The sequence below is a fragment of the Nyctereutes procyonoides genome, unplaced genomic scaffold, assembly GCF_905146905.1.
Source record: "Nyctereutes procyonoides isolate TBG_1078 unplaced genomic scaffold, NYPRO_anot_genome, whole genome shotgun sequence".
NCBI classification, from domain to species: domain Eukaryota; kingdom Metazoa; phylum Chordata; class Mammalia; order Carnivora; family Canidae; genus Nyctereutes; species Nyctereutes procyonoides.
The window spans coordinates 12172501-12188483 of NW_026575130.1; the positions used below are offsets into that span (position 1 = coordinate 12172501).

Here is a 15983-nt window from a genome sequence, read left to right on the forward strand (position 1 = left end):
TATATTTTTTTTTAATTCAGAGAGAGAGACAGAGAGACACAGGCAGAGACACAGGCCGAGGGAGAAGCAGGCTCCACGCAGGGAGCCCGACGTGGGACTCGATCCCGGGTCTCCAGGACCACAGCCCGGGCTGCAGGCGGCGCTAAACCTCTGGGCCACCGGGGCTGCGCACCATCACTCAATATTGAATCGTTGTAATAAGGATAATACTGTGCTAGTGAATAGTGAGCGCACGAGCGAAGGCACGAACGCATATATGCGGTCCTACGTGGCCGTGAGCTCCTCGGGGGGTGCTGGACGTTCTCTGGCTCAGCCTTGAACCCCGGCCTCGCTAGGGCACAGGGCACCCCGCCGCGCGGTCACCAGGGGACCCCCAGGAGGGCGGGCGGGCGGGCGGGGCTCCCCAGCGAGCCCGGGGCGGGGGTGACGGCTCCGGCCAGTAGGGGGCGCCGGCGCGCGGCCGGGCCAGGGTCCCCCAGCGCCGCCCTGCGCGGAGCCCGACCGCCGCGGTCGCCATGCGCGCGCTGCTGCCGCTCCTGCGCGCCGGCTGGGGCTGGCGCGCGGGGCCCCCCGCTGCCGCCCGCGCGCCCCGGGGAGCGCGCGCAGGGCCTGGCCCGCACCGCGCCATGGCCTCCTACCGCACGGAGGAGCGCGGCCAGCCCCGCTCCCCCGGTTACCGCCTCTTCTTCCGTAAGTAGCTCGCGGGGGGCCCCCGGCGGGCGGCGCGCAGGGCAGGCGCGGGGTGGGGCCTGGGCCGCCCGAGCGGCCTCCTCCCTCCTTCCCCCGGCCCCGCGGGGATGGCGGAGCGGCCGAGGCCACCTCCGCGCCTGCGGGCGCCACGCAGGGCGGTGGGCGGAGGCCCCCCCCCATCCCCCGCCCGTGCTGCGGCGCGGGGCTCCCGGAAGACGGCCGCGGCCCCGCGCGCCTCCCCCCGGGCCCCTGCGGCTGCCGCGTGCAGCGCGCGTTCTGGGGCGCGGGCGGGGGGCGGGGGGGGGGGGCGCGGGCGGGGGCCTCCCGCGAGGGATCGGCTCCCAGAAGCTGGGATTCACGGCCACGTGGTTGCACTTGCAGTGCGCTTCCCGCCGGCCGCGGGCTGCTAGCCCCGGCTCCTCTACGGGCGCGCCCCAGTGCAGGGCGCTGCGCTGGCCGCCGGAGTCAGGAAAGGACCCAGGTCGCCGTCGTTCATTCTCATTTTTCTTTGCACCCACATATTTCACTGTGTGTAGGTGACAGTAGCCCAGATTGGAAGACTTGCTTTCGTGCCTCACTGATTCCCGAGCCCTTAAGGGAGTAGTACCTTTAAAAAAAAAAAAAAGATTTTATTTATTCATGAAATAGAGAGAGAGGGAGAGAGAGAGGGAGAGAGGCAGGCCCCACGCAGGGAGCCCGATGCAGGACTCGATCCCGGGACCTGGGGATCACGACCTCAGCCAAAGGCAGACGCTCAACCACTGAACGACCCAGGCGTCCCCCCCCCCCTTTTTTTTTCTTTCCTGTAAAATCTTTTCTTGCCTTAATTCCCATCTTTTAGGAGCACCAGCTTTGGAGGCTTTCAGAGCGAAGCTCGAATCCTGAAGTTTTCAGATCTTAGCTCTGTGACCAAGCGACTCCGGACGAGTTTCTTAACCTGCCACGCCTTGGTTTTTGTTTTTTTGTTTTTTCTTATCTGTAAAACAGGGCTGTAAGAATTTCATGATAACGCGTATAGAAAGTGATGAGTCAGTGCCTGTAATATCAATTATATTACAGGTGATTTAGTCAGAGCGTCCAGAATATAAATTATACTACAGGTGTTATAAGTAATACCTGTGATCATTCTTGATACCCGTGATTTATAAAATGCTTGACATTTCTTACATGAACTTAGGATCGAAGAGTAGTATTTTATGGGAGAGAAAACTGAGATAGTATAGCTTTGCGATTATGACTGCAACTGATGCTAAAATAACCAGGGTCTTCAAAATTGATTGCTGTTTCCCTCTATGGTACATATTCTTTCCCATTCTTGTTCAGTCAGGACTCATCAGGTGGTGGAGAGGAACCCTTAGCAAGACGTCCCAAATTCTGAATGGAATGTGTTCCAGTAGGTTATGTATGGTGTGATGATTTTAATGTAGTTTTGGAATATAGGTGAGGTTTGGTAGGAGTGAGATCCCAAGCGAGGACCAAGAAAGATTTCTTGAGGCATCTTTGGTCCAAAATGGTCGTTTTTTATGAAAGCACGGAGAGGGACCCTGGGGCAGGAAGGACTGCAGTCCTGGGCTTTGAGGGGTAGCTCATTATGTATCTGGGAGTTGGGGGAGGCAAGGAAAGGGAGGTTTCAAAAGGATTTTCATATGCTAAAGAGGACCTAGAAGACACTGGAGCTCTTGCCATAGTCAAGTTTAAGGTTGTTTTTCTCTCTAGTAAATCATTACATTAAGACAGTAGGGAGTTTCCTTCTGGAATTTAGGTAAGGATGCTTTTTTCTTGTAAATCACTAAAGCATTTTGTAAATTGTGGGAGACTCCCGTCTCTAGGACTATAATAGCTCTAAGTTAACTATTTGTTTTTCCTTTCCTTTAGCTTTAGGACATCCAGGAGTGCCTGAGGAATGTCACGCACGGGGGTGGGGTAGGGGTGGGGAAGGGGGGTTGCAGGGTGTGAGCTTCTGCTTTGTCCTCAGCTAGCCTTTTGTTCCCCATCAATTTGGGGCACAGTTTCCTATAGAAAGAGTGTTGTGAAATGGTAGTTAGGTTGTTAGCTCGTCTAAACGCATAACATGGGGAAAATATTCTAGATTTGCAATAAGTACAGCAATAATGGATGAAGAAAGTAAATATTTATGAAGCGTGCTGGATACTGTTCGACACGGCACTAAGGAGGTTTATGGGCCCTGCTCTCAAGAGAGCCATAATATCAGTATAAATAATTAAGGAAAAATATGTAAACACTAAAAAATATTTTACTTGAATGTTAACTGATAAGAAAACAGTCTTGAGGAGCCTGGGGCATATGGCCTAGTTGACATTGCACTGGCTTTGAAATGACAACTCCTAGGCCTTCATCCTGACTTTGCCATGAACTCTGTGTTATTTGGGCAGGTAATTCCCTCATTTCTTGTTTTTTGTTTGTTTGTTTTACTTGTAAAATAATGCAGTAGACCTAGCAGTGATCTTCAAGGTCCTTCTCAGTGCCAATTATCCTCGAAAGCATTGGATAAATATTAAGTATTCTAACATTCTCCCCTGGGGCAGGGTTCTCTTAGGGCATTTCCAAGGCTTTATTGGACTTTCACTGTGGTTTGTTTCTTTAGCTACAAGTGTACTTAGACGATTTTTTAAGTAACTAGAATGCCAAAAGTGCTTTTTTTTTTTTTTCACTGAGGATAAATGATAGAAAAGAGAAGGTTTTACTGAAGCAAATGGGTAAGAATTAGAAGAGTGTGGCTTGGGGGAGGGGCCAGGAGGTGAGCTACTAATTGGAAGGGATGTCACATTAAGCAGTTCCTGATCTAAACCGCCAGGGGGCATGCTTGGCTTGGGGCTGTTTACTGCTTGCTGGCAGGGGAGGACAAAGTGAAAGGAAGCCCCTTTAAGGTAAAAGAGTAAGAGGAAAACTGAACAAATAGTTTTGTATAAAAATGGTCTCAAATTGGATATTTTGAGCTTTGGCAAAATGTCCTGCATGTAGACACATGCAGGACCAGGGTGTAGTTCTACAGCACTTCAAAGAAAAACCTGGGCAGCCCGGGTGGCTCAGTGGTTTAGCGCCGCCTTCAGCCCAGGGTGTGATCCTGGGGTCACGGGATCCAGTCCCACTTCCAGCTCCCTGCATGGAGCCTGCTTCTCCCTCTGCCTGTGTCTCTGCCTCTCTCTCTCTCTCTCTCTCTCTCAGTGTATTTCTCATGAATAAATAAGTAAAATCTTAAAAAAAAAAAAAAAGAAAAACCTGAATGTAGCACAACTTGGCTGAAAGTGTTACTCAGCATTATTACAGTGGCATCTTTTCCCACATTTCCAAATATATCCCAGTTCTCTGAAATACCGGTACACTCAGAGGTAGACCATTTTGAGCTTCATTTCTGTAAATGGTTTCTCTATACTGCCACTCAGAAGAACCAGAATAAATGATAGGTTTAATACTTTTTTTCCCCCGGTTTTACTTGGGGTTGGAGTTTGTTTCTACAAACAGTATTGAAGTGAGACAGGATGATAGAGGGGAAAGAGTGTCCTGGCATGAATCATCAGATCTCCTTGGTACCAGCCTTGGCCATTTATTAACTTCCTTTGTGGCCTTGACTGAGTCATTTATCTGTATCTCAATTTTATTAAACCATGGAAAGGGGAGATTGGACTGGATGGTCATTTTCCAAAGTGTGCTGAGTTGAGCAAAAACATACCATAGAATATTATTAGGTTTTCTTTAAACACAGTCCTTCATAGTATTTGATAAATGAGCAGAACACTTCCCATTTTATCACCTTCTTAGAGAGTCACAATGTGCATAATAAACTATGCATATAAAAATTATGCACAATGTGCATAATTTCTGGGAAATCCTGATACAAAGTAACTTGTCCTAAACGTTTGAACTCCAGAGCCCTTATCTCTCAGAACATTTGTTAATATCTTAGTGACTCTAGAGTTTCATGGAATTCAGTTGAGGAAGTGCTGGGTGAGATGATTTCTGAAACTTCTAAAAAACAAGTGTGTCAAAGAGTTTTAGACTAATAGTCAAAACACTTAGATGGTAGGCCTAGCTTGACTGTCTTGGGCTTCACTTGACATCCCTCAGCTCAATTTCTTCATCTACAAAATAGGGATAGCACTACTAATGTAGAATTGCTGTGGCAGTTAAATGAGATCAAGTGTGTAAGATTTATCAGTGTCTCACACATGGCACATAGTAAATATTTAATAAATGTCATTTCTTTTTTCCTTTTGACTTCAAGACAGAAGACCAAAGGTCTTGTCATATTATGTGAAGGGTAAAAATAATGGGAGAGAAGCAGATTCCCTTCTGAGCATGGAGCCCCTTGCAGGGCTCGATCTCACAACCCTGAAAACATGACCTCAGCTGAATATAAGAGTCAGTTGCTCAACCCACTGAGCCACCCAAGTGCCCCCCCATCTCAGTTTTAATGGATACTGCCCTGCAGTCTTCTGAATTGTGAAATCATAATGAAGTTAGACTTGTTTATATAGGACCAAAGGCGCTACTGCATGTCAATATTACTTTGATAGTCTGTATGTCCTTGTTTGTTTTCTTAATAACTTGAAAATTCATGGGGGCACCTGGGTGGCTCAATGCATTGGGTCTCTGACTCTTGATAATGTTGATACTGGCTCAGGTCATGCATGATCTCAGGGTCTTGAGATGGACCCTGCATCAGGTTCCATGCAGAGCATGGAGATTGCTGAAGATTGTCTCTCTCTCCCTCTGCCCCCTCTTCCCCCACTTTCACTGTCTCACTTAAAAAAAAAAAACATTTTTTTTTTGCGTTTTTCCTCAAAAAAAAAAATGAGTTGAAGCTATGCTTTTCATAGTTCGCATTTTTGTTACATAGTGTAGGTGACTGGTTCACTTAGAGACACTGTGCTGTAGGTAATTCATGTTGCTTTTATTTGGAATGAGAATGAATCCTATAGTTCTTTAAAATGAATTTGTTGTATCATTCATAATATATGCTTAAGTTGAAATTACTATAGGTTTTCTTTTTTTGAGTACATCATTTGAGTAGTAGGTGATGGAATCTGCCATTGAATGTACCGTACATTTGGACGTAATAAAATTTCCTGAGAATAATCCATACAATATGTGTTTGAGTCTAAAGTGTATGAATTCCTGTAAAGTTTTTTTTAAGTTGGCTCATATCACAGAATTTGAATTATATATATAGAACATAATGGTTATTATGTGAACATTGAAAAATTATTTGTATTTGGTGTTTGTCATTCTTAAGGCTCTAGTAAGAATCCCTATAAATGGTTTTAGTAATGATATGCAGTAGTATGATGGTATTTGGCATACATGTAGCTGTTTGGTGTATATACATATTATCAAATACAAGTTTTGCACTCCATTCAATTTTCTCACTTGCTACTACCATTAATAAACTTTCATCCTAATACAACTTGCTGTTATGAGAGAAAAATACAGATTAATTTGCAAAATAATAGAATAAAATCTCATTTTAGTCTAGTTGAAGGGAAAGTCTTGACACTGTTTGGCCATGTCCAGTGTATATAGATGGGCCTGAAAGAATTAATTAGTTTATTATTTTTGACAAAGTGAAATACTGAGACAAGATGGCAAGCGGGACTACAATTGTTTGTCTGCTCTTCCTTCTAGTGAATATCCTATTATAGTGATAGTAAGTGAATAAAAAAGGATAATCCTGAAACAACAAATAAGGAGGACTCCTCAGAGCTGGAGATTTCAAAATATTTATAGAATTTGATGAACAGTCGGAGATGCAGTTATTGTTGAAACTGTGGAGGAAGTACCACCTTAAGTGTATGTGCTGAAAGGTCTGTAGTATAAGAAGAAGCCAAACTGCTTTGCATAACCTCAGAGTGGTTGTGGGCTTGTTGATGTCAGATAGGAGAGAGGAGGATGAGAGTGGGATGTGGTGCTTTACAGGAGGGGGGGGCAGTTAATGTAACTTTTATTATGGAATAGCACGCAGATGTTTATCATGCAGGTTTGGGGTTTGTGGAATGGGCTGGTTTCTTCTACAGAAATTGAAGAAAGAGGAAAGTAGACGCCCAATAGTGGTGTTGCTCCAGCAGAGCTCTCTGCATTCTCACTTAGGAAACCTCCCAGTGGAATAGCCAACTTCTTACCCATATGTCTCCTTGGGAAGCTGACCCTTCAATAAGCTTTTCGCATGTACACATCAGTTTTTCTAGTGTAATCTTAAATATCAACCAAGTTGTCAAGGATCACCTTTAGTCAGGTTTTCACTACTACTCTTCCAAACTGCTTTTGTCAAAATGCAACTTCCACGTGACAAAGAAAATGATCAGTTTTAAGTTCTTATCTTACATGAATTATCAGCAGAACCTTTCACAGTCATCACTTTGCCTTCCTTGAAACATTTTATTTTTTTTTCTTTTTGTCTCTGGGACAGCACTCTTTTATTTTGATGGCTTCTCCAGCAGTCTCCTTTTCTGGATCCTCTTACTTCTGAACTCAACTTTTGAAATGCCCCACGGCTCAGTACTTAGCCCACATATCTGTTTATTCTCTAAGACAGAAGTTGGCTAATGTTTTCTGTAAAGGGCCCTGATAGTGAATAGTAGGCTTTGAAGGCCGTAGGGTCTCTGCCACAACTACTTAGCTCTGCCTTTGTAGCACAACAGTAACCAGAGAGAATAAAAGTATGAATGTGGCTTTTGTTCCAAGGAAACTGTATTACACAAATAAAAACAGGCCATGGACCAAAGTTTGCTGTCCATAGCTATTGCTCTAAGTGATGCCTTTCAGTCCCATAGCTTTAGATACCATCTGTGCCTCCCAGATTTGTAACAGCCTAAATCTATTCTCGAACTAAAGATTTACACATCCAATAAACATATTGTCTTCCCACCTAAATGTCTCAGAGACAACTCAAGGTTACCATGTACAAAACTGATTCTTTTTTTTTTTTTTTTAAAGATTTATTTATCTATTTATGATAGAGAGAGAGGCAGGCTCCATGCCGGGAGCCCGACGCGGGACTCGATCCCAGGACTCCAGGATCGCGCCCTGGGCCAAAGGCAGGGACTAAACCGCTGAGCCACCCAGGGATCCCCCTACAAAACTGATTCTTCTCCGTACTCACTTGTTTCTGTTCTCAACTTCTGCAGTCAGTAACTTAGCAATCCTTCCTGGTGCCTTTCTTAACCCCACTTCTAGCTTAGTAGTTTCTCCCTTCAGCTGTGCTTTTGAAATACATTCAGGAGATAGTCACTTCTCTCTACTTCCCATCCTTGCCACTTTATCCATCTTTCACTTGACCAATTGTCGTAGCCTCCTGATTCTTCCCCTGCTGCCACCTTGTCCCCCTGTAGACTGCTTTCCACACAGAAGTTACCTTGATCCTTTTAAAATGTAAGTTAGATTTGTGTCCAGGCTCTGCTCAAACCCCAGTGGCTTTTCATTTTGTGCAAAATAAATTTTAAATATTCACCACGGTATACAAAGTCCTGTGTGACCTAATACTGGGCTTCCTCTCTGAATTCTTTGCTTACCACTCTTCCTTTTGATTGGTGTGCTCCAGTCATCCTGGCCTCTGCAGTGTTCCTCCCTGATATCTGCTTGACCTGCTTCCCTACTTTATTTAGGTCTGTACTGAAATATTACCTATTAGGGAGATCTTCCCTGTCCTTTCCATTTAAATTTTGTCCCTTCCCTTATTCATTCCTTTCTTGCCCTCATTTGTTTTCCTTTATGGGGTTTATTGTATCCAATATAGTAAGAATATAGTCCTATTCATTGCTTCTATACCTGCCTCTCCTACTAGAATATAAGTTCCATAAGAATAGGGAATTTGTATACCCAGGACTTACGTGTCCAGTAAATAACATGTGAATGAATTTGAGGAAATTTTATCAATAGTAAAAAAGAAAAAAAAAAGTAGAAAGAAGAGAATTTGAATTTTAAAAAGTCCGATGAGTGTCTCTGAGATTTTAGAAACTCTTGTATCCATTAAAGAGGAAGAGGAAGCTATGAGGAAATCATAATCACAGACATACTAAAATATTGTTATTGTAAAGACAAATAACTCAGTAGAAGGTATAGTGGGACAAATGGTGTTCTTTTGTTTTAAGCCACCGAGTTTGTGATCATTTGTTATGGCACTCCTGGAAAACTAATACAGGAAAGTTAGAATATAAGGTAAATCTATCAGCAAGTATAACACAATGCCAAAGAGACAGAAAAAGGAGGTAGAAAGAGGAGACATGGAGATTTAATGTAGGAAGTCCAATATTGGACTAATATGAGTGCCAGAAGGAATGGAGAGTTCATTACCAAAGAGCTGGTAGAAGAGATCTAAGAATTCTGGGATCTCAGTCTTCTGAGTCCCAGACACATTATAAAAATCTCAGAAAACTGAGGCTTTTATAAACAAGATCCTGAAAGCCCTAGGGCATGGGGCAGGAGAGAGAGAACAGGTCACGTGAAAGGGAATGAGAATCAAACTGGATTGACTTACGCACAGATGCTTAATGACTGGAGTAGTGCCTTCCGAGTTTTAAGAGAAAAATAATGTTCTTCCTAGAATTTGCCCAGGCAACCATCAATCTAGGGTGAAGACCAAATAAGGACATTTCAGACATTTAAGAACTTGGGAAATTTACCTTATATGCATCCTTTCATACAGAATGTAAGTTAGGGATGTGCTCCTGCAAAACAACTAAGTAAACCAAAAAGGATGAATGTATGGGATCTAGAAAACAGATCTAAGCTGGAGACCAAAGAAACAAAGTCTTAGGATGCCAAAAAAATCCAGTCCATATTGCAGCTAGAGGATAGAGATTTCCAAAGGGAGCTGTTTGTGTAAAGAGAGAATTCCATAGTCTGTGGAATCTGTGAGACGTTTGAATAATTTATAGTTATGATTATGACTGACAATGAAGGAAACATAATTAGAAGCACAAGTCAAAACAGAAGCTGAACAGGAGAGGAAATTTAATTAAAACATTATACTTGGCCAAAACTCAATACATGGATAATGCTTCTCAAAGTTACTTCAGGGTAAGAAGTATTTGTGGGTGCTTGTTAAAAATCTAGTTATCCAGATTTCTTAAGATTCTGATTCCCTAGGTATATGGAAGGTCCAGAGACCTGTTTAGCAAACACTCCAGGTTTTTCCTATCCTTAGAAAAAAGTTGGAAATATACTAATAGGAAGAGCATAGAAAATTCAGTATGATTATAGAATATCAACCTTGAAATGAAAAAATAAAAGTGAAGAAGATAAAAATTCAGAGAGAGAAGGATGAAGGGAATGAGGTAAAAAAGCCAGTGGTAGGGTCAAATATAGTGTGTTTGTGAATAAGGAATAAAGCTCTGAAGTACTAAGATTAGAAAATTTAAGAGGAATAGGTTGGGGGTCAAATGAACTAATAAACTTATCTCTAGAATTGGAATCAGTAGATAATTTCAAAAATTGATAAGGTAAAAACTAATGATAGAAACATTATTTGGAGTTATGTAGATAATCACTAGACCTAAAGTTAAAAATTTTGCTCTGAGAGTAAATCTGGATTGGAGAGAGGTGGAGACAGAGTTTTTTTAAACTATGAACATAAATTGCTTTGTTTAAACAGCAAACGAGCAATTTTAAAAAGCAAATTGGTAGCAACAGCTTGGTTCAAATCTAAAGAAACAACCAGTCTGAGCTTCAAATAATGAAGTTCTAACTCAGGATTTATCACTGATTTATTTTGAGACTCTGAGAAAGGGCTGTCTATACTGTGTGCTTTATAGTCTGTCAACTTTACAAAGTGGCACACATTACTCCAATGCTTGCTACATGTATCACATCTCTCTGTCTATGGCTCATATGTATAATATATATTACCCTTTTCATTTTATAGAAGGTCAGGATAGATGGCACCTATCTTTAAATCTATCTTTAGATAGTCTCAATATTCTATATGGAGCATGCTAGTATACAAATAGCACTGACCCTAAAGAAAACTTTAATGGGTTCTAATCCTTCCTTTCCGGCATTAGGTCAATGATTAGCTTCCTGATTATGCCAAGAGGACTCCTCTGTCTTTCCACTTACTGGATGATGCTGATGTGGATGATGTAGTGCATGCCCTGTCTTGGCTATGGGCATAGCTCACTTTTTAGCACTTTTGCATTCCGACATCTAATACACTACCTTTTACAAACTAAATTACATATTGCTTGATAGAAAAAAAAATTGAGAAAATTAAGTTGCAGAGAAACTGAGTGACTTTATCAAGCTCAGTAACTAGAAGTCAGGTTCTCTTCTCTGTATGCATTGCTCTGTGTGAGTTTTTGGTATATTGCCCATCAAAGTATTATCATTATCTGACATCTAAAGCCATGTTTTATTTTTGCGGATGTAATTCTTTCTATTCTTTTTTCTTCATTTGTTTATTTTGTGATCCAAATGGCTTCTAGTAGGTATTAGTTATCTGAGTCGGACCATTCTCTTGCTAATACTCTTAATTTTCCAAGATGTCAGTCAGATAACAACTTAAACCCATGTATTGGCATAACCATAGTATTTGAATATCATGTTTAGATCCTGGTTTAAAGAGATAGATACCTCAGCACATTTCATAGATCGTTAGCTTTTAGTGATCACAACTTAGGCTGGTCCTATTTTTAACTCAGGCTGGAGTAACATGGCTTTCATCTTAATAAGTTTATTGGGGCTCGTGTCCAGTTAACAAGAGCATGGATCTTTAGAGAAATTTAACAGTAAATCAGTGTGCTGGAGGTATCATTTATTCTTAATTACAAAGGCATCCCAGCTATTATGTCAAATTTCTTATATTTCCTCAGTTTTAATAACGAAGTTCCCTGGTTTGTGCAACTTTCTGAATTCTTAAAGCTGAGATTATTGTTAATTCCCATCACAGTGATAGGTCTCAAAAGTAATAGTTGACAAAACCTTCCAAAAGATTGTATTTTCCTCAAAACTACCCTACCTTTGTGACGTAAAGCTGAGAAAAGAATCACAGATTGGTAATTGTTCATTGGAACAAGAGCTTATTACATTTATACTTTTATACATATATTAACCTCTTTATTTTTGCTTCATATTTATTTTTAATATAATATACAATAAAATTCAGTCTTTTTTTGTAAACAGTTCTGAGTTTTGATAGAATATAGATTGTTTAAACACCATCACAATCAAGGTACAGAACAATTCATCACTCCAAAACCGTTTCCATGTGGTCTCTCTTTAGTCACCTTTAACCTCTACCCTCAACCCCTGGCAATCACAGACCTGCTCTTTATGCCTATACTTATGCCTTTTCTAACAGGTCATCCAAATGGAATTAAGTCTAGCTTTTTCCACATGGCATAATGCATTTTAGATTTATCCATTTTGTTGTGTATATTGATAGTTCATTCTTTTTTATTGGGCACTAATATATCATTCGTTGTGCAACACACCATTCTATGGTTGTAGCAGAGTTCACTTATCCATTAACTGTTTGTACATTTAGTTTGCTTCCAGTTTTTGGTGATTTTAAATAAAGCCACCTATAAATATTCACTTAGAGGTTTTCCTGGAACATTAGTTCATTTCTCTTGGTCAAATACTTAGCAGTAGGATTTCTGGATCAAATGTTTAACTTTATCAGAAACTGCCAAAGTATATTCCAAAGTGACTGTATCATTTTCAATTCCCACTGCCATATTTTAATAGAAAATAAATGTTACCCATTTAAGTACTGTGTTACTTATAGAAAAGTAAATAATCATGAAACACACTGATCATTCTGTTTCTTGTGCTCATAGATGATTTCAAATTCAGGCAGAGAATTTGAAGTTTGATCTGATATGCAAAAGGTTATTTTTAAAGGTGCATCTTTTTTTTTTTTTAACTAATGAAAAAGAACTTTGTAGATCATAGCAAGGTTATATATACTTTGCCACTTGTGTGCTCCTTCTCATTTTTATCCTACCTTGTGAATGGGTCCTTCAGAAGTTACCTTGTTGCTAGAGTGGAAAAGAAAAGTTTCATGAACTGTTTGGAGGGAAAAATGAAACAGTAGTAGAAATACTTTTATTGAATGTCTACTAAGTGCTGGGTACTTTCTGGATGCCGGGGACCCAGTACAGAGTATAACAGAACAAATAAAAGCAAACAACAAAAACACCTTCTTTCAAGGTGTATTACTAAAATAAGTGCTAAGGAAAACCTACAGAGCATGAGAAGAAGAAATACAGTTTTGGTGAAGCCAGAGCCATTAAGTTATATGCTTTAATTTTAGTGGGTTGAAGCATGGCTTGTTTTTGTTTAAACTTTATTTTGAAATAATTTTTTGATTTGGCGAAGTTGCAAAGATAGTACAGAATTCCAGTGTATCTATCTCTTACCAAAACTTTCCCTGATATTAACGTTTCTCATTTCCAATGTATATTTGTTAAAAGAAACCGACATTGATACCTACTGTTCACTCCAGATTTTAGTTGGAAATCACTCGTTTGCCCACTGATGTCATTTTTCTGTTCCAGGATCCAGTTCAAGGTACCACATTACACTTAGTCATATTTCCTTCCTCCCCTCCGGTCTAACAATTACTCAGTATTTCCTTGTTTGTTTTATGAGCTTGAGATTTTTGAAGAGTAACTATTTGCTATGGTGTAGAATGTCCCTAAGGTGTCTGCTGTCTTTCTTATGATGAGATGGGTTATGGGTTTTGGGGGGAAATACAGCAGAAATGGAGTACCCTTCTCATCACAGTATATCAGGAGGTACATGCTATCAATGTGATTTTTCACTGGTGATGGTAACCTTGATCATTTGGCTAAGGATGCTGTTTGCCAAAGTTCTCTATTGTAATATTACTGTTTCCCCCTTTCCATGTTCTGTTCTTTGGAAGTGAGTCATTGAGTCTAGTCTATATGCAGAGAGAACAGGGTAAGCTCTACTTTTTGGAGGGTGGACAAATGTATGTGTGTGTGTGTGTGTGTGTGTGTGTGTGCGTGCGCATCGGAATTTTTCTATAAGGAAGGTTTGTCTTATTATTTTATTTCATTTATTTATGCATTTATTTGTGTTAGAGTGGTCTTATGTGTATTTATTTTATACTTTGGCTTATAATCAAATATTAATCTGTTGCTCTGTTTTTACATCTTTGGCCTTTGGGATCTCTTATACGTTGGCTCCATTTCCTTTTGACATACCACCAACCTTTTGTTTCTTTCAGCACTTGTTTGCTTGCTGGTACTACAAGATCCATCAGGTTTATCTTGTGTATTCTTTGTCCCAGCCTTCTTTAAGAAGTCCCTAGTTCTTTTTTATTGGAGAATGGTATTTGGAAACCAGGATTTGGGTGCTGAGTGTACTCATTGCTAATGGGCTGTCAGCCAGTCCATGTTTATTTTGTTAAAATATTTTTAAAGTCTGAATTTGAAAATTATACCAAAGAGGTAGCAGGTCAGAAATAAAACATACCCTGACTTAGGAAACTATAAACTGAAAAAATTTTATGGCTATATTAAGTCCAGCTTTTGGAAAGAGATGCATTCCAATAAAAGTGCATATTAAGTTGTTTTATTTTGTTTAAATAATATATGCTATTAGAAGTATTTAAAATATGCAATGAAGATAAGATAGTTTCTATTATTAAAGTTCATTTTTGTTTTAAGCTTACCTTAATATAAGCATTCTTATCACTGAGTGGGAACAAGTGATTTGTTTCTTTTCTTTTAATTGGGTAGGATCTTTACATCTTTGTTCATGTGAATTGTAGACAGAAACTGGGAATTCTCCTGTTAGGTTTCTCCTCAGAAAAATTGAGATCAGTTTTAATCCAATCGCTTATTAATGAATTTCTTTTCAAAAGTGAGATTTTTTATATTTGGGTGTTAGTTTTAGACATTTTCTGCTTTGGATGTTTTAAGCTACAGAGATTAAATACAATTGACCCTTGAACAATACAGAGTTAGGGACAACTGCCTACCACACAGTTGAAGGTCTGTGTAAACCTTTAAAAACTTCACTGCTAATAACTTAGGTTGACCAGTAGCCTTACTAGTGACATAAACAGTCAATTAACAGAGATTTTTGTATGCTATATGTATCATATACTGTATTCTTACAGTAAAGTAAGCTAGAGAGGGCAGCCCCCGTGGCTCAGAGGTTTAGCGCCACCTTCAGCCCAGGGCATGATCCTGGAGACCCGGATGGAGTCCCATGTCAGGCTCCCTGCATGGAGCCTGCTTCTCCCTCTGCCTGTCTCTCTCTCTCTCTGTCTCTAATAAATAAATAAAATCTTAAAAAAAAGATAAAGTAAGCTAGAGAAAAGAAAATATTAAGAAAATCATAAGGGAGAGAAAATATATTTGCAGTACTACATTGTATCTAAAAAAAAGTGTGTAAGTGGACTTATGTATTTCAAACTTACACTTGTAGTATTTAAAAAAAAGTTTGTATAAGTGGACTTATGTATTTCAGACTTACACTGTTGAAGAGTCAACTGTAAATTGTTTTGGCAAACCAAAATGTTTGTATGTATTTGTATGTTTGTATGTATTTGTATGTTTGTATGTATTATTTTTGGTCATCCTATTGGGGCAAATTTTAAAAGTTGAATTAAACTTTAAATTGGGAGTTTAGATTAATTTGAAAAATCTTTAATAGCTTTTTTAGAAAGTTTAAAAATGGATAAGGATATAATTGTTCTGAAGAATGGAATAGTCTATTGCTTTAATTCTGTATTTTTATTTTTGTTTTTTCCCTTTGCAGAGAATGTAGCTGGTCACTACATTTCCCCCTTTCATGATATTCCTCTGAAGGTGGACTCAACAGAGGTACTGTCTTAACTTGTTTTGGGGGTGAAAATATATAATTCTAATATCACAAAATGCTTTTTGGAAGCATCTTGAAACGAAGGAATGTGGTTGGAAGTCAAGAAGGACAACAGTTATAATAGGATAATAAGTCTCCTTCATGAATTAGAATTAGTATGGGAATAGGATCCTTACAGGAGGAAGATATGGAACTCTGATGTAGGATTTGTGCTGCCTTCCAGCCCTTCAAAGGACTGGACTGTCAATATGATGGCAATAGAATAATAGTGAAGATTTATTAAATGCTCATGGTGGGCTTATCCAAACAGTGTACTGAGAGCTTGACTTGCATTTTCTGAGTATGGCTAGGGCTACAGTTATAACCCTTATTTTGTTAATGAGGTTCAGTACTTTGCCCATGGTCACAAATCTGTTGTCTGTTGTGGGAGGTAGAATATGAATTTAGGTGGTGCTCTAACTCCAAAGGTGGTATTCTTAATT

General features: G+C 40.0%; 1 protein-coding gene across 3 annotated transcripts in view; it reads left to right on the forward strand.

Moving 5' to 3' along the window:
• Positions 1–497: 497 nt before the first annotated feature.
• PPA2 (inorganic pyrophosphatase 2) overlaps positions 498–15983 on the forward strand; it is an 81861-nt gene continuing 66375 nt past the window's right edge. For all 3 annotated transcript variants that reach the window (XM_055342334.1, XM_055342335.1, XM_055342336.1), the window contains exons 1-2: positions 498–690; positions 15439–15503. In XM_055342334.1, coding sequence (XP_055198309.1) covers positions 516–690; positions 15439–15503 — 240 coding nt within the window. In that variant the 5' untranslated portion in view covers positions 498–515. The remainder of the gene's footprint in view (positions 691–15438; positions 15504–15983) is intronic.